This window comes from Pseudophryne corroboree, chromosome 1 (genome assembly GCF_028390025.1).
Source record: "Pseudophryne corroboree isolate aPseCor3 chromosome 1, aPseCor3.hap2, whole genome shotgun sequence".
NCBI classification, from domain to species: Eukaryota; Metazoa; Chordata; class Amphibia; order Anura; family Myobatrachidae; genus Pseudophryne; species Pseudophryne corroboree.
Window position 1 is genome coordinate 152,003,195 of NC_086444.1, and position 23,806 is coordinate 152,027,000.

Sequence of the window (23,806 nt, forward strand, 5' to 3'; positions counted from 1 at the left end):
TGCTCCCAGTGCCACATATGACCCCAGTGCCAGATATTCCCCCACGGTGCCAGGTACTCACATGCCCCCGGTGCCAAATATAGCCCCCCCATGTGCCAGGTACACATATACCCCCCCCCCAGTGCCACATATGCCCCCAGTGCCAGATATTCCCCCCCAGTGCCACATATGCCCCCAGTGCCAGATATTCCCCCCGTGCCAGATATGCCGCCAGTGCCATATATTCCCCCCCAGTGCCACATATGCCCCCAGTGCCAGATATTCCCCCAGTGCCAGATATCCCCCCTAGTGCCAGACATCCCCCCCCAGTGCCAGACATCCCCCCCCCAGTGCCATATATGCCCCAGTGCCAGACATCCCCCCCCAGTGCCAGATATCCCCCCCAGTGCCAGACATCCCCCCCCAGTGCCATATGTGCCCCAGTGCCAGACATCCCCCCCAGTGCCATATATGCCCCAGTGCCAGACACCCCCCCCCCAGTGCCAGATATCTCCCCCAGTGCCAGACATCCCCTCCCCCCCAGTGCCAGATATCCCCCCCCCCAGTGCCATATATGCCCCAGTGCCAGATATCCCCCCTAGTGCCAGACATCTCCCCCCCAGTGCCATATATGCCCCAGTGCCAGACATCCCCCCCCCAGTGCCAGATATCCCCCCCAGTGCCAGACATCCCCCCCCCCAGTGCCATATATGCCCCAGTGCCAGACATCCCCCCCCCAGTGCCAGATATCCCCCCAGTGCCAGACATCCCCCCCCCCAGTGCCATATATGCCCCAGTGCCAGATATCCCCCCTAGTGCCAGACATCTCCCCCCCAGTGCCATATATGCCCAAGTGCCAGACATCCCCCCCCCAGTGCCAGATATTCCTCCCAGTGCCGCCGTCGCCGCCGCCGCTTATTGGAGGGACACGGAGGGCACAGATCGCCTCTCCTGTGTCCCTCCTGCTGCATCATCTCCGGCGGCCGCGGGTCTAATAGGGGGAAGTGCCGTCCGTGAGCCAATTAGAGCTCACGGACGGCACTTCCCCCTATTAGACCCGCGGCCGCCGGAGATGATGCAGGAGGGACACAGGAGAGGCACACGCTGTGCCGTCCGTGTCCCTCCAACAAGCGGCGGCGGGAAGGAGAAAGCAGTCTGACATGCGGGCGCTCGTCCGCATGTCAGTCTGCTGTAATCAGTGGCGCCCCCGCAGCCCCTCGCCCCCAAGCCACAGCGCGGACTGCGGGGGCAGTAGTTACGCCACTGGTCACGCAGCAAAGGGGCATGGCCTCACGTCACATTCCCGAATCACGCTTGACGTTGGTAAGGGGCTTGGGGCCTAATTCAGAGTTGATCGTGGCAGAAAATTTGTTAGCAGTTGGGCAAAACCATGGGGGTCATTCCGAGTTGATCGCTCGCTAGCTACTTTTTGCAGCCGTGCAAATGCATAGTCGCCTCCCACAGGCGAGTGTATTTTCACTTTGCAAGTGTGCGAACACGTGTGCAGCAGAGCGGGACGAAAAAGTTTTTTGCAGTTTCTGAGTAGCTCTGGACTTACTCAGCCCTGCGATCACTTCAGTCTTTTTGGTCCTGAAATTGACGTCAGACACCCGCCCTGCAAACGCCTGGACACGCCTGCGTTTTTCCAAACACTCCCAGAAAACGGTTCAGTTGACACCCATAATCGCCCTCTTCCTGTCAATCTCCTTGCGATCGGCTGTGCGAATGGATTCTTCATTAAATCCATTGCCCAGCTACGATCCGCTTTGTACCCGTACGACGCGCGTGTGCATTGCGGTACATACGCATGCGCAGTAGTAACCTGTTCGCTGCGCTGCGAAAAACGGCAGCGAGCGATCAACTCGGAATGACCCCCCATGTGCACTGCAGGGGGGGCAGATATAACATGTGCAGAGAAAGTTAGATTTGGGTGGGGTGTGTTCAAACTGAAATCTAAATTGCAGTATAAAAATAAAGCAGCCAATATTTACCCTGCACAGAAACAGAATAACCCACCCAAATCTAACTCTCTCTGCAAATGTTGTATCTTCCACACCTGCAGTGCACATGGGGGGTAATTCCAAGTTGATCGCAGCAGGAATTTTGTTAGCAGTTGGGCAAAACCATGTGCACTGCAGGGGAGGCAGATATAACATTTGCAGAAAGAGTTAGATTTGGGTGGGTTATTTTATTTCTGTGCAGGGTAAATACTGGCTGCTTTATTTTTACACTGCAAATTAGATTGCAGATTGAACACACCACACCCAAATCTAACTCTCTCTGCACGTTATATCTGCCTCCCCTGCAGTGCACATAGTTTTGCCCAACTGCTAACAAAATTCCTGCTGCGATCAACTTGGAATTACCCCCATGGTTTTGCCTAACTGCTAACAAATGTGCTGCTGCGATCAACTCTGAATTGCTCCCTTATACCCCTTATCCACTAGCTTTTTTAAACACGGGTAAATGCGTGGGGGCGCGCATTTACCCGTGTTTTTCCTTAGTGGAAAAGGGTCCCCTGGCAAATTCCCGGATCAAGTGATCCGGGAATCCTACCCGGGTAGCTAGCCGGGTTGAACACGTGTTCAACCCGGCTAGCTGGCTAGTGTGAACGGGAGCCATGTCGAGGCGACACGGCTCCCGTTCACTGTGTATGGGAGGGCGGTGCTGGGAGATCATGTGATCTCCCAGCGCCGCCCCTGCCGCGTCACTAGCCGCGTCACCAACCCGGCAATTGCCGGGTTGGTGAGCGCTGTCTGTAGGGGGCTGTAGCACGGGTCGCAGCCGTGTCAGGCGACACGGCTGCGACCCGTTCTACTGTAGTGGAAAAGGGATGGGAGTCACATAGTAGGGGGCATGGCCTCACACCCTTCCCCCCCCCCTCCCCCATTAGCATCTCTGAGATTCTGGGCAGCCCCCAGGCTCTCCCTGCACTCTAAATAAATGCTGTACACATGCACTCAGCAGATATTCACCAGCTGCATAGCAAAGTGAAACTGTCCCGCTGAAAGCAGAACAGTTGTTAGGTTTGGCTATATCCAGTGCTTTTGGGTGTGACAAGCACGATACGTGATGCACTTATTCCCATCCGCAAAAACAATTGAAAGACTTTTTTTTTAAATTTCCCCACGTGTTAAGATGAACCTCATTGAAAACCTTGTCTACTTTTCAAAATCTATAGTACATACTGCATCAGTCAAGTTTAAAAGTGGAGAGTCTAGATCAGTCTACTCTCTGTCTGAATGTGGGAGCAGATGCAAAATGGGAGAAATGATCAACATTCCGTTAAATATTTTGTTACATTTTGGGAAGTTCTGACAGATCTAGAATTCTGAAAGGAGCCCTTCCCTGCAATGTGATCAGTGTTGCAGCGGGAATTCTGCACATGCGTGGTCCCACTGACCACACATGCATAGCGGCCATTTCCGGGACCCTCTGTCGGGAAGGGTTTGCAATGTGTATAACTGTCGTTACTTGGTAAAAAAAAAACCCTGTCGTTTGGGAGCAGTGTCGGTTCTAGACCTTGTGGCGCCCAGGGCGAACATTTCCTTTGGCACCCCCACATTTAAAATAGGGACAGTGCGCGCCTAAGGCGCACGCAAAAAATATAGGGGTGTGGCCACAGAATAGTACCAATTCACACCGCACAGTAGAGTCCGTCAGTCACATCACACCACACAGTCGTACCCCTTATACACAACAGGTAGAGACCCTTTTACACATTGCACCAGGTAGAGCTCTGTATACACATTACGCCAGGTAGAGCCCCTTTTATGCACATAATGCCAGGTAGAGGCCCTTTTATACATTTTACGCCAGGTAGAGTCTCTTATACACATTGCACCAGGTAGAGCCCCTTATACAAATTGCACCAGGTAGCCCTTTATACACATTGCGCCAGGTAACCCCTTATACACATTTCACCATGTTGATCCTCTTATGCACATTGCACCAGGTAGAGCCCCTTATGCACATTGCATCAGGTAGCCCCTTATACACATTGCGTCAGGTAGCCCCATATGCACATTGTGCAGGAAGCCCCTTATATACATTGTGCAAGGTAGAACCTCTTATACACATTGTGCCAGGTAGCTCCTTATACACACTGCTCCAGGTAGATCCCCTTATACACACTGCACAAGGTAGAGCCCCTTATACACATTGCACCAGGTAGAGCCCATTTACAAATTGCACCAGATAGCCCCTTATACACACTGCACCAGGTAGAGCCCCTTATACACATTGCGCCAGATAGCCCCTTATACACATTGCGCCAGATAGCCCCTTATACACATTGTGCCAGGTAGCCCCTTATACACATTGTGCCAGGTAACCCCTCACACACATTGTGCCAGGTAGAGCCTCTTATGCACATTGTGCCAGGTAGAGCCCCTTATGCACATTACGCCAGGTAGAGACCCTTTTGTGCACAAAATGCCAGGTAGAGACCCTTTTATACATGTTACGCCAGGTAGAGCACCTTATATACATTGCGCCAGGTAGAGCCCCTTATACACATTATGCCAGGTAGCCCCTTATACACATTGCACCAGGTAGAGCCTCTTATACACACTGCGGCAGGTAGAGCCCCTTATACACATTGTGCCAGGTAGAACCCTATATACATAATGTGCCAGGTAGCCCCTTTTACATATTGCGCCAGGTAGAGCCCATTATACATATTGTACCAGGTAGCCCCTTATACACACTGCACCAGGTAGCCCATTATACACATTGCGCCAGGTAGTCCCTTATACACACTGCGTCAGGCAGAGCCTGTTATACACATTACACCAAATAGCCCATTATACTCATTGTCACAGGTAGATCCTGTTACATACATTGCACCAAGTAGCCCCATATACACGCTGCACCAAGTAGAGCCCATTTTATACAATGCACCAGGTAGCCCCTTATATACACTGCACCAGGTAGAGCCCATTATACACATTGTGACAGGTAGCCCCTTATACATACTGCGCAAGGTAGCCCCTTATACACATTGTGCCATGTAGAGCCCCTTATACACATTGCACCAGGTAGAGTCTCTTAAGCACATTGCAACAGGTAGAGCCTATTATACACATTGCTCCAAATAGCCCCTTATACACATTGCACCAGGTAGCCCGTTATACACAATGCTCCAGAGAGAGCCCATCATACACATTGCACCAGGTAGCCCATTATACACATTGCGCCAGGTAGAGCCCGTTACACACATTGTACCAGGTAGCCCCTTATAAACACTGCGCCAGGCAGAATCCGTTACACATTGAACCAGGTAGCCTGTTATACACAATGTGCCAGGTAGAGCCCATTATACACATCGCACCAGGTAGCCCCTTATACACACTGTGCCAGGTAGGGCCTATTATACACATAGCACCAGGCAGCCCCTTATACACACTGCGCCAGTTAGAGCCTCTCTAGAGAGCTGGGCGGATTGGCCATAGGGCTCACCAGTAAGATTCCTGGTAGGCTAATATGTCTGTGGGGCCTGTTTTGTGTGTTGTCATGTGGTCCCACCCCCCACATGACAGTCAGCCCATTGCACTCATTACATTGCATTGTCCTTAATCATTCTGTTATTCCATCTCTGCAGTACAGCAACTCTGCCAATCAGTGATGCTGTCTTGGCTATACGGTATGTTATACCTCTTGTGCTACCCATATCGGGCCACTTCTACAAAATTTTACATGGCTACTTTTAGTTCCCAGTCCGCCACTGTTCTCAGGCAACTGCAGCAAGGTCACAAGGAAGGCTGAAACTGCGTACAATCAGGCCCTATGAGTGGGGATCAGGACCCCCTCAACAGAACCCACCCCCTCATCTGACCACACCCCATTAGGGCTGCTTCCATAAATTTCCCGTGCTGGTTTTCCATCCCATTCCACCTCTGCTAGAGAGTGTGTGTATATGTGTGTGTGTATGAGTGAGAGTGTGTGCATGTGCCATCACTCACCAACCGGACGCGGCCCTGCGGCAGTAGGTCCTTTGGTTCCTGGCTCTCTTAGCACATCTCACTTCTGCCCAGTATGAAGCTGGGTGGAAGTAAGTGTGTGTGTGTGTGGGGGTGGGGGGCAGAGTGCGGGCAGGTAGCCTCTTATACACATTGCGCCAGGTAGCCCCTTATGCACATTGTGCCAGGTAGAGCCCCTTATACACATTGCTCCAGGTAGCCTGTTATACACAATGCGCCAGGGAAAGCCCATTATACACATTGCACCAGGTAGCCCCTTATAAACATTGCACCAGGTAGTGCCTTTTATACACATTGCACCAGGTAGCCTCTTATACACATTGCACCAAGTAGAGCCTCTTATACACATTTTGCTAGGTACCCCTTTATTCACATGCCAGGTAGCCCCTTACACATTGGGCCAGGTAGCCCCTTATATACATTGCACCAGGTAGCCCCTTATACACACTGAGCCAGGTAGAGTCCATTATACACATTGCGTCAGGTAGAGCCCGTTATACACAATGCACCAGGTAGCCCATTATACACACTGCGCCAGTTAGAGCCCGTTATACACATTGCACCAGGTAGCCCCTTATACACACTGTGCAAGGTAGACCCCATTATACACACTGCACCAGGTAGCCCCTTATACACACTGTGCCAGGTACAGACCATTTTACACATTGCACCAGGTAGCACCTTATACACACTGCGACAGGTAGACCCCGTATATACACATTGCACCAAGTAGCCCCTTGTATACCCTGAGCCAGGTAGAGCCCTTTATACACATTGCACCAGGTAACCCTTTATACACATTGTGCCAGGTAGAGCCTCTCTAGAGAGTGTGTGTATGTTTGTGTATGTGCCATCACTCACCATCGCATGGCCCAGCGGCAGTAGGTCCCCCTGCTCCCAGCTCTCTTAGCTCACCTCACTTATGCCCAGCGTGAAGCTTCCCAGGGTGAAGTGCAGGCAGTGGGAAGTGGCCAGCACGGAGCGGTAAGTGGGAGGCAGGGGTGCGGCTCTGCTATGTAACAGACATTGCTAAACAGTCTTGAGACAACTGGAACCAGTGGCGGTTTTAGGTGTGGGTAGCGGGTGGGCACACGCAATTTAGATGGCGCTGGCGAGGTGATAGTTGTTGCGCCCTCAGGTTGCAGCGCCCCAGGCGCCTACACTGCTGGTTGGGATGGAGGGAAGAGGGAGGGAGAAAGGGGGAGGGAAGGTGGGAATTAGGAAGTGGGGGTGGATGCATAAAGGGTGGGGGGACAAATAGTGGAAGGGATTGAGGAATGAAGGGAGGGGAAGGGGGAGATAGGGTGGGAGGATTTTGGTTTGGACGGAGGAAAGGTGGGAGGAAATGGGAAAGGGAGTGTGGTATGGAGGGTCGGAGGAATTTACGAATTGAGGGAGTGTGGGAATAATGGAAAGTAGGAAGGAGGTAAGGAGTGAGTGTGGAAGGTAGGGATAGTGGAAGGTAGGGTGGGAAGGATTGAAGGATGGAGAGGAAATGATAGGTAGGGTTGGAGGGATGGAGTGTGGGAAGGAGGGTTGGAGGGATTTAGGGATTGAGTGTAGGAGGGGGGAAATAGGATTTTGGTTACCTACTGGTAAATCCTTTTCTCGTAGTCCGTAGAGGATGCTGGGGTCCACATTAGTACCATGGGGTATAGACGGGTCCACCAGAGCCATTGGCACTTTTAGAGTTTGAGAGTGTGGGCTGGCTCCTCCCCCTATGCCCCTCCTACCAGACTCAGTCTAGAAACTGTGCCCGAGTAGACGGACATCTTCGAGAGAAGGATTTAACACAGATAGTGGCGAGATTCATACCAGCTCACACATACAAGGCACATCAAGCTAACTAGCTTGAAAAACTCAGCAACTGCTGAAACATTACTTACCAAGTAACAATGCAGTACATAACTAAACAAAGTTGTACTGAACCAGATAACAGTTGCAGGAAAACGAAGCGCTGGGCGGGCGCCCAGCATCCTCTACGGACTACGAGAAAAGGATTTACCGGTAGGTAACCAAAATCCTATTTTCTCTTACGTCCTAGAGGATGCTGGGGTCCACATTAGTACCATGGGGATGTAGCAAAGCTCACAGAATGGAAGGGAGAGCGCGGAGGCTCCTGCAGAACTGATTGACTGAACTTCAGATCATCAGAGGCCAAAGTATCAAACTTGTAGAACTTGCGAACGTGTTCGACCCAGACCAAGTTGTCGCTCGGCAAAGTTGTAACGCCGAGACACTCCGGGCAGCCGCCCAGGAAGACCCCCACCACACGAGTAGAGTGGGCCTTAACAGATTTTGGACACGGCAATCCTGACGTAGAATAAGCATGCTGGATAGTGAATCTAATCCAGAGAGATATAGTCTGCTTTGAAGCAGGACACCCAATTTTCTTGGGATCATACAGGACAAAGAGTCCGATTTCCTGTGACGAGCAGTCCTCTTCACATAGATTCTCAAAGCCCTCACAATATCCAAGGACTTTGATGAAATTGAGGAGTCAGTAGCCACTGACACCACAATAGGTTGGTTGATATGAAATGCCGACACAACCTTTGGAAGAAACTGCTGACGTGAGGGCTTTTACAAGACAAAGCCCCCAATTCTGACACACATCTAGCAGAAGCTAATGCCAACAACGTGACAGCCTTCCATGTAAGAATTTTTGACCTCAACCTTCTGTAGAGGCTCAAACCAGTACGACTGGAGGAACTGCAATACCACGTTAAGGTCCCAAGGCGTCGTAGGTGGCACAAAGGGAGGTTGAATGTGCAGAACTCCCTTCAAAAAGGTCTGAACCTCAGGGAGGGCAGCCAATTGTTTCTGGAATAAAATGGATAGGGCCGAAATCTGGACCTTCACAGATCCCAACCTCAGGCCCATATCCACACCTGCTTGCAGGAAGAGGAGAAAACGTCCCAATTAAAACTCCACCGCAGGAAACTTCTTGGACTCACACCAAGAGACATATTTCTTCCAAATACGATGATAATGTTTAGACGTTACCCCTTTCCTAGCCTGTATCAGGGTAGGAATGACCTTCTTCAGGAATGCCCTTCCGAGCTAGTATCAGGCGTTCAACCTCCATGCCGTCAAACAAAGTCGCCGTAAGTCTTGATAGGCGAACGGCCCCTGCTGCAGCAGGTCCTCCCGAAGAGGAAGAGGCCTCCGCTCTTCCTGCAAGAGATTTAGAAGGTCCGCGTACCAAGCCCGCCTTGGCCAGTCTGGAGCAATGAGGATCGCTTGAACTCTTGTTCTCCTTATGAGCTTTAGAACTCTTGGAATGAGTGGGAGTGGTGGAAACACGTACACCGACTGGAACAACCATGGAGACACCAGGGTGTCCACTGCCACTGCTTGTGGGTCCCTCAACATGGAACAATAGCGTTGAAGCTTCTTGTTGAGACGAGAGGCCATCATGTCTATTTGGGGTAACTCCCAAAGGTCTGTTATTTCCTTGAACACCTCCGGATAGAGACCCCACACCCCTGGATGGAGATTGTGTCTGCTGGGGAAGTCTGCTTCCCAGTTGTCCATTCCCGGAATGAAGATTGCACAGAGCGCTAACGCGATTTTTTCTGCCCAGAGGAAGATTCTTGTCACCTCTGACATTGCAGCTCTGCTTTTCGTTCCACCCTGTCGGTTTATGTAAGCCACCGTTGTTACATTGTCCGATTGTACTTGAATGGCCCGATTTCTTAGAAGATGGGCTGCCTGAAGAAGACCGTCGTAGACTGCTCTTAGTTCCAGGATGTTGATCGGCAAGCCGGCTTCCAGACTTGACCACCTTCCTTGGAAGGTTTCCCCTTGAGTGACTGCGCGCCAGCCCAGGAGGCTCGCATCAGCTGGGTATAATGAAGCAATGATTGCTGTATACATCGAACATTCTACAACTGAGGTCAACTTGTGCAGGGCTGTAACACACTCTCCGGTTTTTCCCGGATGGCAAAAAGCCGGACAAACTTTGTTCGGCTTTTTGCCATCCAGGAGGGTCTTTCACACACAACGGCTTTGAGCCGTGTGTAATGCTGTGCGCATGCGCAGCGGCTAAAAAATAGTTGTGTGTGTCCCCCCAGGCTCAACATTGCGATCCCACTCGTGGCTCCACTTGGACCCGCGCCCGGGTCTGGTGTTTGATTTTATAGATGGGTCCTCATGGCGTTCCCTTCAATCGCTATGTGACAGATATAATATTTCCCAACCTGTGGCATATGAATACTTACAACTCCGCTCCTTTTTAAGCTCCCTTCCCAAATCCCAGGTTTTTCGCCAGCCTACCCCCTTGGAACGTCTTTGTATTTATTCTCCCATGCGGCAGGGCATTATATCCATACTCTACGGTTTGTTACGTTCCCTGAAGGCAGTTGACCTACTCCCCCATGAAAGTAAGTGGGAACAGGACCTAGGCCCTCCCCCTGATGAAGACTCCTGGGAAACCATTAGACAAAAAGTAGCCCAGTCTTCAATTTCCTCCTTAGTAAAGGAAAATTCTTACAAAGTCTACACGAGATGGTATCGGGTCCCTGCGACCCTACACAGGATTTTTCCAGGGTCCTCTCCACTATGTTGGCGTGAATGCGGCCAAACCGGAGATTTCAAACACATATGGTGGTCATGCCCAAAAATACACATGTTCTGGACTCAGGTGGAAGCTCTCATTAGTTCTATCTTCTGTTCACGAATAACCCTGGGTCCATGGTCAGCCCTACTGGGCCTTCCCTTACCCAATTTAGATAGCCATGCAAATAGCCTAGTTCTTCAAATCTTACATGCAGCCCGCTGTGTGATAGCTAAGAATTGGAAAAAAACCAATACCCCCCATAGGAGCATGCTAATAGCTAAAATTTGGCATATCTCCACAATGGAGAAAATTACAGCATCCTTACATGATAGATCGGACAAATATAGGAGGATATGGGAACCTTGGTTCATCTTTATTACACCCTCCATTTCAGGGGTGTGATGTAAAGTGATGCGGTATGATGCATTAACCTATACCAAAAAGGTCATAATAAATATAAGAGATGCTATGCCGTCCTGGGTTGGACAGTTGACATGGTCTGCGCTAGGGAGGTTTTGCCCTCCAAGGCACACTCCCACCCTGCTAACTTCTCTGACGATCCACCACTCTCCCATTCCCCCCCCCTTCCCTCTCTTTCTCCCACTCTATCTGTCTCTTCCTCAGATTCTTCTTTCCTCTTACTACTTCTCCTCTTTACGTTTATCATTGTTTAATCTCAGAAAAACTGTAGTCGATATACACTTCTGTCATTATTGACGCACTCCTTTGTTCTTGTTATATTGGATTTCCCCTCCACGGGATAACTTGTATGTGATTCAATATTTACTCGGAGTTGTCATCTCCTGTCTGTATTGTAACAGTTCATTCGACTTAATAAAAATATTAAATAAAAAAAAAAAAAAAAAAAATAGTTGTGTGTGAAAGCTCCCCTCCACACACACAGTCCACTGCCTACAAAGATGGCACAGCCCCGGCAGCCGGACCTTCCAGTGGATATTTCCGGCTGCAACCCGGCAGCCGGGCCAGGGCTGTGCCGTGTGAAAGGACAGTACACCTTACACTGTTAATTACAATACCGGCATGGGAAAAAGCCATCCGGCTTTTTCCCGGCCGGCAAAAGCCGCTACGTGTGTTACAGCCCTAAGGTTGACCTGTAGTCACTCAGAAACTGCACACCATAAATGTGCGTTCAGTTGCAAAAAATGCGTATGCCCCACCTATCTAAAATCTGCATCCGCCCACAACACGCCCCTGCTCGTATTTTTTGCGAGTCCAGCCCTTTAGTACGCACCCTACACGCCTAGTTTTCGTAGTGCATATGCAGTTTTTGCTACGTCTCAGAAGTAATATTTTTTGTCTGATCTGTTATTTTTTGTCTCAAATTTTACGTATTTTCTAAATTTTTGCAGTTTTGGTTCCTTGTTGAATTAGCCCCTATATCTGCCCCCCTGCAGTGCACATGGTTTTGCCCAACTGCTAACAAATTTGCTGCTCCGATCAGTTCTGAATTAGGCCCATAATACGATTACTAGAGCTGCGGCCACAATATGCAGTTTAAAAGATGAGTGTCAGCAGCTTCTTCTATCGAGTTTGCTGTGTATGGATCTTAGAGCTCCAGCAGTGCACTGGACGAGAGAATAGATGCCAGGAAGAAGAGACAGGTTCCCTTCCAAAAGGTGGGAGAATGAGTGCTCAGAAAATGCAGATCCGTCACCTACTGGTCAGGGCCGTCTTAACAGCAGTGTAGGCCCCTGGGCACAGCAATGCACTGGGGCCCCTACCCATCCTCCAGCAGTAGGGGTCTGGGGTGTTATCAGTGGCAGCTTTGATGTCCCGCAGGTGGTAGGGGGTGTTCTTTCTTCTGCTCAGCATGTAGGACCTCGAGCAGTAATTTCTGGTTATTACTCCTTTACTGCACAGGTGGGGCGGGAGGGAGAACACTAAACTGTAGAAGGGGGCATTGGGCTGAATGAAAGGGCCTGGTCCATGACTTCCATGGTAGTAGGGGGTGTTTAATACATAGGGGATGGGTGGGTAGTGAGTGGGCTTAATATTCATCATTTTGCGGTGGGAGGGCAGCTTGCTTGACTGCAGATATCTCAAGTTCCTGGAAATAGATTTCTTAGCTTTTAATGGCATAACAAACTAGAGAGTCTCACCTTTCAGGAGGTACTGGGGACTTGGGGATCAGAGTTCAGGAGCCAGAGCAATCCACCAATGAATATATAAACCTGCACATTAGGTGTGTGGAGCTGTAAAAGGGACCAGCTGCTGGAAGGCTGATATGTCTGGCTCTGGACATAGTAGAGACAAGCTGCAAGGGTTCAATGAAAGGGGTGAGTCCCAGCTTTTGGAGTATACCCTCATGAAATCTCTAAGTCAGACAGAACCTGAGATATCTGGCTGAGAAAAACAATTAACAGGCTTGGATGGGGATCACTGCTTTGAAGTAGGATATCTCCAGTTCCCCAGGGCCGATTTTAAAAAATCTGGTACCCCTGGAAAGAGGGGACCCTCAGCTATCAGCATAGGGCCCTTATACTCCTGGGGCCTATGGGCAAGTGCCCATTGAGCCCATATGAAAAGACGGCCCTGCTACTGGTTCTATTGTTTGAGTAATCATTGGATATTTAGCCTTTTCCTGACCACTTATATTAAATTAGTTCAATATATTTTATACAGCCTATACTACAGCCCATCTTTTGTGTTGTTAATACTGTAATGTGTGTATATATATATGTTCAGGGTCTACATAGGTTCTTCTACTACTGCACCAGTTGCCCTCCTTTAGGAATCCTGCATATGCCCCTGACATTCAGACCTAAGGGTCTAATTCAGCATGAATCTTTATTCTGAGAAATTGCAGTTGTCTGCGAAAAGAAAGGCGTCGCCGGACAGGAAAAAAAACCAACCCGTGCAAGTTTGTGAATGCATCATAGATCACTATCCATACGCAGATGCATACGCAATTTCCGGAACATTGAAGATTTTTTGCAAATGTGAGTAGGTCTGAGGCTGCCACTAATCTGTGACTGAGACGGCCTACAAGTGGTCTGCGCTGACATCAGAGACCCTCCCCAAAAATGCCTGGGAACGTCTGCGTTTTTTCTAACACAACCAGAAAACATCAGGTTTCCGCCCTGAAACGCCGTCTTCCTGTCAAACATCGGCTACGGTGCAACTACAATCTGCACGCATTTTCTGTCACTATTACCCCTCGCGCCTGCGCTGTCATTCTATAATCACTTGATTTGCAATTTCTCTGACTAGCGATCCATGCTGGATTAGGCCCTAAGTGTGACTCGATTCAGACATAGCTGCTGTCCTCATACCCCACTGCTAATAGTATACTGCTCTTTATGTGGATTGATAGATACACCTAATTCTACAATAAGAGTTTAGAGTACGCCAGCAAGAAGGTTAATTCCTGGTCTCCATCTGACATGGAATGGATCTCTCTCAGGCTCAGTCTATACCCACACTGCAGCTGGCACAGCACCGTCACATGACAGGTTCAACGTACGACATAGACGGTTCACGCGCATGCTCAGTGTCGCCTGACTCCAGCGCCACACTACAACAGTATCTACAGTAACAACTGCTACTCCTGCGCTCTCCGTGTCCGTTCCCTGTCTGTGTGTGTGAGCTCCGGTAAGATGGCAGACCCGCGAGTCAGACAGATCAAGATCAAGACCGGCGTGGTGAAGCGGTGAGTGGGGCCATGTGAGCAGGCCTCGCCCTGGATTACACGCATACCCGTAGTGTGGGCAGCCTGTGCCTGGGTGACGGGGCAGGCCGCATACTGTACGTAGGCTCTCTCTATAGGCAGCTGGGTAAAAATGTGTGGGTATATACAGTATGTGCTGCACCTTCCAGGCTGAACTATGTATAATGCACTTACCTTCTTATATGTAATAACTAGATTCCATAAACATATATGTTCTAATTGTAACATGCCTAGTGCACACATGTAAACAAAACCCAGAGTATGTGTTTTTGTTGAAATTTTCATGTAATGGGATTGTATTAATCGTAGGCTTATGTACACAGGCCAGGTCCCCTTGTTGGACCTGAGGCACCTGTCTCCCCCCATTCCTCTGCAATTGGCCTCACCTCACAATTGATTGCATAGCTATGGAGGAATATTTGCCTCACTTCGATCCCAAAAGTATTTGCGTGAGACATATAGTGGTCAGTGGTAGACGTCTTCCTTGGTGTTCTGAGCCAGAAAATTCCAACTATTTTAAGATTGAATTAAAACATGTATTGGAAACGTTCACTGTGGAGTAATAGGTCTCTGATGCTGTTATTGGGGGTCCAAAGATTCTGTGTTGGGTTGCGCTAAGTACATATTATTGGTGACAGTCTGATGCCGTTTGGCAGTGGGGGGTGACGGCAGCCTCCGTTTTTCAGTTGCCACCACTGTTGGGGGGGGGGGGGGGGGGGAAGGATCTCTGTGGTTGCACGGACATTTCCTGGCCTCTGCGATGGCTGACTTGCGCACCACAAGCTGCCCAATGGCGAGTGAGTGATCGCTCGGATCACTACTGCAGAAGGAGGTGTCTGCTTGTAAATGGCGCATTACCATACAGAGCTATCGCTGCTGCTTCCAAAGAAGCAAAAGTGATAGCGGGTCATTCAGGTGCAGTTGCTTGTGCAACAGTCTGCGCAAAGTACAGATTTTCTGTAATTTGCTTATGCGCAGGACCTGTTCGGTGCATGCTGTTGCATAGGACGCAGCACGGCATCAGACTGTCTTTGATTGAAAGTTTGATGCTGTTTCGGGGTGGGGAGTGGGTGGTGACAAAATGGAGGCGTGCCACCGCTGTTTTGGGGGTGGGAAGAGGCCAGGGATCTCCGTCGTAGGATGGAGATTTCCGGGCCTCTGCGACAGGCAGCTTGTGATGCACCATGGGTGCTGTAAGCCGCCCGATGGTGGGTGGTTTGATCCCATGCTGCGTCCTAGAGCGGAGCTTGGATCAGTAGTGCAACAGGAGGCGTCTGCATGTAATAGACTCCTTCTGCTGCATCTACATACAGCGCTATCACTGTTGTTTCCAAGGAAGCAGCAGTGATAGTTAAACCAACTGCACCTGAAGGACCCCCATTGTGTGCTCACAGCACCAGTAATGCACACTGGTACAGTATGTACAGCAGAAAGTAGTTGACCAACCATATGCCACAGTAATAAGCCACTAGTACTAGTAGTGGTTGGTAATGAGCTTTGTGTTGTTCTGTGGTACTATATACTGTATGTATGTGTATGTAGTACAGTGAAGTCCCGAGTAGTAGTGTCACAATATGTCAGCAGTGTCATTAATGAGTACTCATTTTATTATCCTTTATTAATATGGTGCCATAAGGGTCTGTTGCTCCATGACAGTACAGAACATTGCAGGACGTGGTCATGGTTTAGAAATGTTGCTGCATCAGCGGTCGTAATGCTCAAGTAAGCATAGAACCCAAGGGAGTAGATGGTGGTATAAGTTGGGGAAGGAAAAGCACGTGAGGGGAAAAGGGACTTGCTCTTGAGCTTACATTCTACTACTTTCATATTAGCTGGGCAATATAAGCCATGGGAAGCAGTAATGCTTACTATTAAACTAACAGTAATGTACTTTTTAATGGCCATGACTGTAAGTGATGACGTTCTGCTGGCCACTTATGATTATTATTATTATTAACCTTTATATGGCGCCTTACATAGTACATAAACAGAAGCATTTGCAAACTAAACATGAAAGTGAAAAGACTTAAGCTGGGTACACACTGAGCAATATGCCTTTGGATCAAGCTGATTGGACCGACATATAGCTTACATCATTGATTGTTCGCTCAATATGCGCGCTCCTGTGGTCACATGCGATGTCGTCAGGTTTGATATGCTAGCAGTTACAATTCCTTATTGTATAGGAGGAGGAGACTGATAGCACTGATCGGGCCGCTATAGCACTTCCGTCTAGCTTCATTACCGAGACGAAGCAGGAAGCCGCATGGACAAGATGTATTGTCCCCACCTAGAGCGCACGGCGCATCAGCTTAGTGTCAGTGTACTGTGTCTCTCTGTCCGGCTGTCTCCACTGGGCATGCGCGAGAACTCCTGTACAGCTCGGAGCCGGCAGCCGCGTCCCTGGCTGTGGTGTATGGGTAGTGACACCTGTAGCTGTCTAAATCGATAGGTGCAGGTGTCCGAATGGTCAGTGCAACGGACCGTTCTTCTATTGCCCCCGCCTTATCGGCATGCTATCTTGTAGATAGTGCCGATATAGACCGTGGCGCATAGTGCCCCTTTTACCGCACACTGCCGCAGTCATACATGGGGGAAAAGTGGTATGAGCACACATAATGTGCACTAATTGGCTGGTACTTTATCACCGTGCCATTTATCACTTTTCAAGGCTTAGTACATCTCCCCCTGTATGTCCAGTGATCTGTTACAATGGGCTAGAGGTCTGTGTGCCAAGGTTTTAATCCGAGTCTGGAGACTAAACGGGCCCATACATCTAAAGATTTATTGCTCAATCTTGCTGGTTGGAACAAAAATCTGGTAATGTATGGGAGCAAATGACAATTGAACAAAATTGTCAGAAAGTCAAATTGGTTAAATCCATTTCATTTAACCAATTTGTCTGAATGACTGTGTCAGTATTCTGGCATTTCGTATTTAGTCTTCTACTGCATTCCAGATATGAAAGAAAGTGGGTTGGGGGTATTACCCTGTCCCTGTTTGTTAGCTGAAACATATGCCGATTATGTTTTGGCTACCAGCAGGTACAGGGCAAGTAGAGGACACAAAGTGGACAGCGTGAAGTTCCCCAGTGGATCGCCAATCACTGACCGCTGGCATTGTGGCCAGTGATGTATGGGGGCCATTACTCCAAGTAATAGTTGTTGGTGCCAAATGGTGATTTGAGTACCTCAGATTTCTCTGACGTCCTAAGTGGATGCTGGGGACTCCGTAAGGACCATGGGGAATAGCGGCTCCGCAGGAGACGGGGCACAAAAGTAAAAGCTTTAGGATCAGGTGGTGTGCACTGGCTCCTCCCCCTATGACCCTCCTCCAAGCCTCAGTTAGGTTTTTGTGCCCGGCCGAGAAGGGTGCAATCTAGGTGGCTCTCCTAAAGAGCTGCTTAGAGTAAAAGTTTTGTTAGGTTTTTTATTTTCAGTGAGTCCTGCTGGCAACAGGCTCACTGCAACGAGGGACTTAGGGGAGAAGAAGTGAACTCACCTGCGTGCAGGATGGATTGGCTTCTTAGGCTACTGGACACTAGCTCCAGAGGGACGATCACAGGTACAGCCTGGATGGGTCACCGGAGCCGCGCCGCCGACCCCCTTGCAGATGCTGAAGAGAGAAGAGGTCCAGAAATCGGCGGCTGAAGACTTCTCAGTCTTCATGAGGTAGCGCACAGCACTGCAGCTGTGCGCCATTGCTCTCAGCACACTTCACACCAACGGTCACTGAGGGTGCAGGGCGCTGGGGGGGGGCGCCCTGGGCAGCAATGAAAGTACCTATGCTGGCTAAAAATACATCACATATAGCCTCTGGGGCTATATGGATGTATTTAACCCCTGCCAGGTTGTCAGAAAAACGGGAGAAGAAGCCCGCCGGAAAGGGGGCGGGGCCTATTCTCCTCAGCACACAGCGCCATTTTCCTACACAGCTCCGCTGCTAGGAAGGCTCCCAGGCTCTCCCCTGCACTGCACTACAGAAACAGGGTTAAAACAGATAGGGGGGGGCACTTATTTGGCGATATTATTATATATTAAGATGCTATAAGGGAAAACACTTATATAAGGTTGTCCCTGTATAATTATAGCGTTTTGGTGTGTGCTGGCAAACTCTCCCTCTGTCTCCCCAAAGGGCTAGTGGGGTCCTGTCCTCTATCAGAGCATTCCCTGTGTGTATGCTGTGTGTCGGTACGTGTGTGTCGACATGTATGAGGACGATGTTGGTGAGGAGGCGGAGCAATTGCCTGTAATGGTGATGTCACTCTCTAGGGAGTCGACACCGGAATGGATGGCTTATTTAGGGAATTACGTGATAATGTCAACACGCTGCAAGGTCGGTTGACGACATGAGACGGCCGGCAAACCAATTAGTACCTGTCCAGGCGTCTCAAACACCGTCAGGGGCTTTAAAACGCCCATTTACCTCAGTCGGTCGACACAGACACAGACACGGACACTGACTCCAGTGTCGACGGTGAAGAAACAAACGTATTTTCCATTAGGGCCACACGTTACATGTTAAGGGCAATGAAGGAGGTGTTACATATTTCTGATACTACAAGTACCACAAAAAAGGGTATTATGTGGGGTGTGAAAAAACTACCTGTAGTTTTTCCTGAATCGGATAAATTAAATGAAGTGTGTGATGATGCGTGGGTTTCCCCCGATAGAAAATTATTGGCGTTATACCCTTTCCCGCCAGAAGTTAGGGCGCGTTGGGAAACACCCCTTAGGGTGGATAAGGCGCTCACACGCTTATCAAAACAAGTGGCGTTACCGTCTCCAGATACGGCCGCCCTCAAGGAGCCAGCTGATAGGAGGCTGGAAAATATCCTAAAAAGTATATACACACATACTGGTGTTATACTGCGACCAGCGATCGCCTCAGCCTGGATGTGCAGCGCTGGGGTGGCTTGGTCGGATTCCCTGACTGAAAATATTGATACCCTTGACAGGGACAGTATTTTATTGACTATAGAGCATTTAAAGGATGCATTTCTATATATGCGAGATGCACAGAGGGATATTTGCACTCTGGCATCAAGAGTAAGTGCGATGTCCATATCTGCCAGAAGATGTTTATGGACACGACAGTGGTCAGGTGATGCAGATTCCAAACGGCACATGGAAGTATTGCCGTATAAAGATAAAGACACCGTCTTTTCAGCCTCAGTCCTTTCGTCCCCATAAGGGCAAGCGGGCAAAAGGCCAGTCATATCTGCCCAGGGATAGAGGAAAGGGAAGAAGACTGCAGCAGGCAGCCCCTTCCCAGGAACAGAAGCCCTCCACCGCTTCTGCCAAGTCCTCAGCATGACGCTGGGGCCGTACAAGCGGACTCGGGTGCGGTGGGGGGTCGTCTCAAGAGTTTCAGCGCGCAGTGGGCTCACTCGCAAGTGGACCCCTGGATCCTACAAGTAGTATCCCAGGGGTACAGATTGGAAATTCGAGACGTCTCCCCCTCGCAGGTTCCTGAAGTCTGCTTTACCAACGTCTCCCTCCGACAGGGAGGCAGTATTGGAAACAATTCACAAGCTGTATTCCCAGCAGGTGATAATCAAAGTACCCCTCCTACAACAAGGAAAGGAGTATTATTCCACACTATATTGTGGTACTGAAGCCAGACGGCTCGGTGAGACCTATTCTAAATCTGAAATCTTTGAACACTTACATACAAAGGTTCAAATCAAGATGGAGTCACTCAGAGCAGTGATAGAGAACCAGGAAGAAGGGGACTATATGGTGTCCCTGGACATCAAGGATGCTTACCTCCATGTCCCAATTTGCCCTTCTCACCAAGGGTACCTCAGGTTCGTGGTACAGAACTGTCACTATCAGTTTCAGACGCTGCCGTTTGGATTGTCCACGGCACCCCGGGTCTTTACCAAGGTAATGGCCGAAATGATGATCCTTCTTCAAAGAAAAGGCGTCTTATTTATCCCTTACTTGGACGATCTCCTGATAAGGGCAAGGTCCAGAGAACAGTTGGAGGTCGGAGTAGCACTATCTCAAGTAGTTCTACGACAGCACGGGTTGATTCTAAATATTCCAAAATCGCAGCTGTTTCCGACGACACGTCTGCTGTTCCTAGGGATGATTCTGGACACAGTCCAGAAAAAGGTGTTTCTCCCGGAGGAGAAAGCCAGGGAGTTATCCGAGCTAGTCAGAAACCTCCTAAAACCAGGCCAAGTGTCAGTGCATCAATGCACAAGAGTCCTGGGAAAAATGGTGGCTTCTTACGAAGCGATTCCATTCGGCAGATTTCACGCAAAAATTTTTCAGTGGGATCTGCTGGACGAATGGTCCGGATCGCATCTTCAGATGCATCAGCGGATAATCCTGTCTCCAAGGACAAGGGTGTCTCTTCTGTGGTGGCTGCAGAGTGCTCATCTACTAGAGGGCAGCACATTCGGCATTCAGGACTGGGTTCTGGTGACCACGGATGCCAGCCTGAGAGGCTGGGGAGCAGTCACACAGGGAAGAAATTTCCAAGGAGTGTGGTCAAGTCTGGAGACTTCTCTCCACATAAATATACTGGAGCTAAGGGCAATTTACAATGCTCTGAGCCTAGGAAGACCTCTGCTTCAAAGTCAACCGGTGCTGATCCAGTCGGACAACATCACGGCAGTCGCCCACGTAAACAGACAGGGCGGCACAAGAAGCAGGAGGGCAATGGCAGCAAGGATTCTTCGCTGGGCGAAAAATCATGTGATAACACTGTCAGCGGTGTTCATTCCGGGAGTGGACAACTGGGAAGCAGACTTCCTCAGCAGGAACGACCTCCACCCGGGAGAGTGGGGACTTCATCTGGAAGTCTTCCACATGATTGTGAACCGTTGGGAAAGACCAAAGGTGGACATGATGGCGTCCCGTCTGAACAAAAAACTGGACAGGTATTGCGCCAGGTCAAGAGACCCTCAGGCAATAGCTGGGACGCTCTGGTAACACCGTGGGTGTACCAGTCGGTGTATGTGTTCCCCCCTCTGCCTCTCATACCCAAGGTACTGAGAATTATAAGACGGAGAGGAGTAAGAACTATACTCGTGGCTCCGGATTGGCCAAGAAGGACTTGGTACCCGGAACTTCAAGAGATACTAAGAAGGGACTTGCTTCAGCAAGGATCATGTCTGTTCCAAGACTTACCGCGGCTGCGTTTGACGGCATGGCGGTTGAACGCCGGATCCTAAGGGAAAAAGGCATTCCGGAAGAGGTCATCCCTACCCTGGTCAGAGCCAGGAAGGAGGTGACCGCACAACATTATCACCGCATTTGGCGAAAATATGTTGCATGGTGTGAGGCCAGGAAGGCCCCCACGGAGGAATTTTAACTCGGTCGATTCCTGCATTTCCTACAAACAGGAGTGTCTATGGGCCTCAAATTGGGGTCCATTAAGGTTCAAATTTCGGCCCTGTCGATTTTCTTCCAGAAAGAATTGGCTTCAGTTCCTGAAGTCCAGAAGTTTGTCAAGGGAGTACTGCATATACAACCCCCTTTTGTGCTTCCAGTGGCACTGTGGGATCTCAACGTAGTTCTGGGATTCCTCAAATCACATTGGTTTAAACCGCTCAAATCTGTGGATTTGAAATATCTCACATGGAAAGTGACCATGCTGTTGGCCCTGGCCTCGGCCAGGCGAGTGTCAGAATTGGCGGCTTTGTCTCACAAAAGCCCATATCTGATTGTCCATTCGGACAGGGCAGAGCTGCGGACTCGTCCCCAGTTTCTCCCTAAGGTGGGGTCAGCGTTTCACCTGAACCAGCTTATTGTGGTACCTGCGGCTACTAGAGACTTGGAGGGCTCCAAGTTGCTAGATGTTGTCAGGGCCCTGAAAATATAGGTTTCCAGGACGGCTGGAGTCAGGAAAACTGACTTGCTGTTATCCTGTATGCACCCAACAAACTGGGTGCTCTTGCTTCTAAGCAGACGATTGCTAGTTGGATGTGTAGTACAATTCAGCTTGCACATTCTGTGGCAGGCCTGCCACAGCCAAAATATGTAAATGCCCATTCCACAAGGAAGGTGGGCTCATCTTGGGCGGCTGCCCGAGGGGTCTCGGCTTTACAACTTTGCCGAGCTGCTACTTGGTCAGGGGCAAACACGTTTGAAAAATTTTACAAATTTGATACCCTGGCTGAGGAGGACCTGGAGTTCTCTCATTCGGTGCTGCAGAGTCATCCGCACTCTCCCGCCCGTTTGGGAGCTTTGGTATAATCCCCATGGTCCTTACGGAGTCCCCAGCATCCACTTAGGACGTCAGAGAAAATAAGAATTTACTTACCGATAATTCTATTTCTCGTAGTCCGTAGTGGATGCTGGGCGCCCATCCCAAGTGCGGATTGTCTGCAATACTTGTACATAGTTATTGTTACAAAAATCGGGTTATTATTGTTGTGAGCCATCTTTTCAGAGGCTCCGCTGTTATCATGCTGTTAACTGGGTTCAGATCACAGGTTGTACAGTGTGATTGGTGTGGCTGGTATGAGTCTTACCCGGGATTCAAAATCCTTCCTTATTGTGTACGCTCGTCCGGGCACAGTATCCTAACTGAGGCTTGGAGGAGGGTCATAGGGGGAGGAGCCAGTGCACACCACCTGATCCTAAAGCTTTTACTTTTGTGCCCTGTCTCCTGCGGAGCCGCTATTCCCCATGGTCCTTACGGAGTCCCCAGCATCCACTACGGACTACGAGAAATAGAATTATCGGTAAGTAAATTCTTATTGCTGACTTCCTGGGATTTTCATGCATAACAGTTTCTAGAGTTTACAGAGCATGGTGCGAAAAACTCAAGCAGAGAGTAGCCAAACTGATCAAAGGTCATAGGAAAGCAACAGTAACTCGTATAAACATGCATTATAATTCTGGCATGCTGAAGAGCACAGCATGTAGACAGGGGTATAGCGAGGGTGGCTCCGGTGGAGCACAAGCTCCGTGTGTTGGAAAAGTTAGAGGGCGCGCCATCGCCTGACCCACGTCCCCTCCCGTCACCTGCTATACCACGGGCCACTGTACAGGCAGCCACAGAGCAGGAGGAGGAGAAGCAGAGGAGTGCACACTGACTCAGACTCGGAGACTAGGTAGGGAACAGTGCAAGCCAGAGGCGATAGCAGAAGACACTGACACCTCTGCCGCCTTCTTTATATGTCTCACTGTCTGCTTGTAGCTGTACAGCAGGGTTACTTCTGTCCTTCAGCATCACTCTCTGTCCCAGCTGCTGCAGCACCTCTTTCTGTACCCGCTACTGCAGCACCTCTCTCTGCCCTGGCTGTTGCAACACCACTCTCTCTACATTGATGCACCTCTCTCTGAACCAGCTGCTGCTGCTGCTGCTTTAGCACCTCTCTCTGCATTAGAAGCTGCAGGGTAACATGTATAAGAGGCTTTACTGTGTGGCGGAACGTGTGTAAGGGGCTCTACTGTGCGGTGTAATGTGAATTGGTACTATTCTGTGGCCACGCCCCTATATTTTTGTTGTCTGTCTTCGGCGTGCACTGTCCCTTATTTAGACATGGGGGCACCAAAAGGAAACTTTTGCCCTGAGCCCACAAGGTCTAGAACTGGCCCTGTCACCAATTTATGATTTTCAAATATTTTTTCTTTT

At 49.7% G+C, this 23,806-nt stretch overlaps 1 protein-coding gene and 1 long non-coding RNA gene across 2 annotated transcripts in view; one reads left to right on the forward strand and one right to left on the reverse strand.

Moving 5' to 3' along the window:
* Positions 1-14,022, reverse strand: part of LOC135057952 (uncharacterized) — a 30,171-nt gene extending 16,149 nt beyond the window's left edge. Inside the window, exon 1 of the long non-coding RNA XR_010244490.1 lies at positions 13,963-14,022. This is a non-coding gene — a long non-coding RNA (uncharacterized LOC135057952). The remainder of the gene's footprint in view (positions 1-13,962) is intronic.
* Positions 14,018-23,806, forward strand: part of TBCA (tubulin folding cofactor A) — a 135,495-nt gene continuing 125,706 nt past the window's right edge. The window contains exon 1 of the mRNA XM_063963642.1: positions 14,018-14,191. Within this exon, the coding sequence (XP_063819712.1) occupies positions 14,139-14,191 (53 nt within the window). The 5' untranslated portion in view covers positions 14,018-14,138. The remainder of the gene's footprint in view (positions 14,192-23,806) is intronic.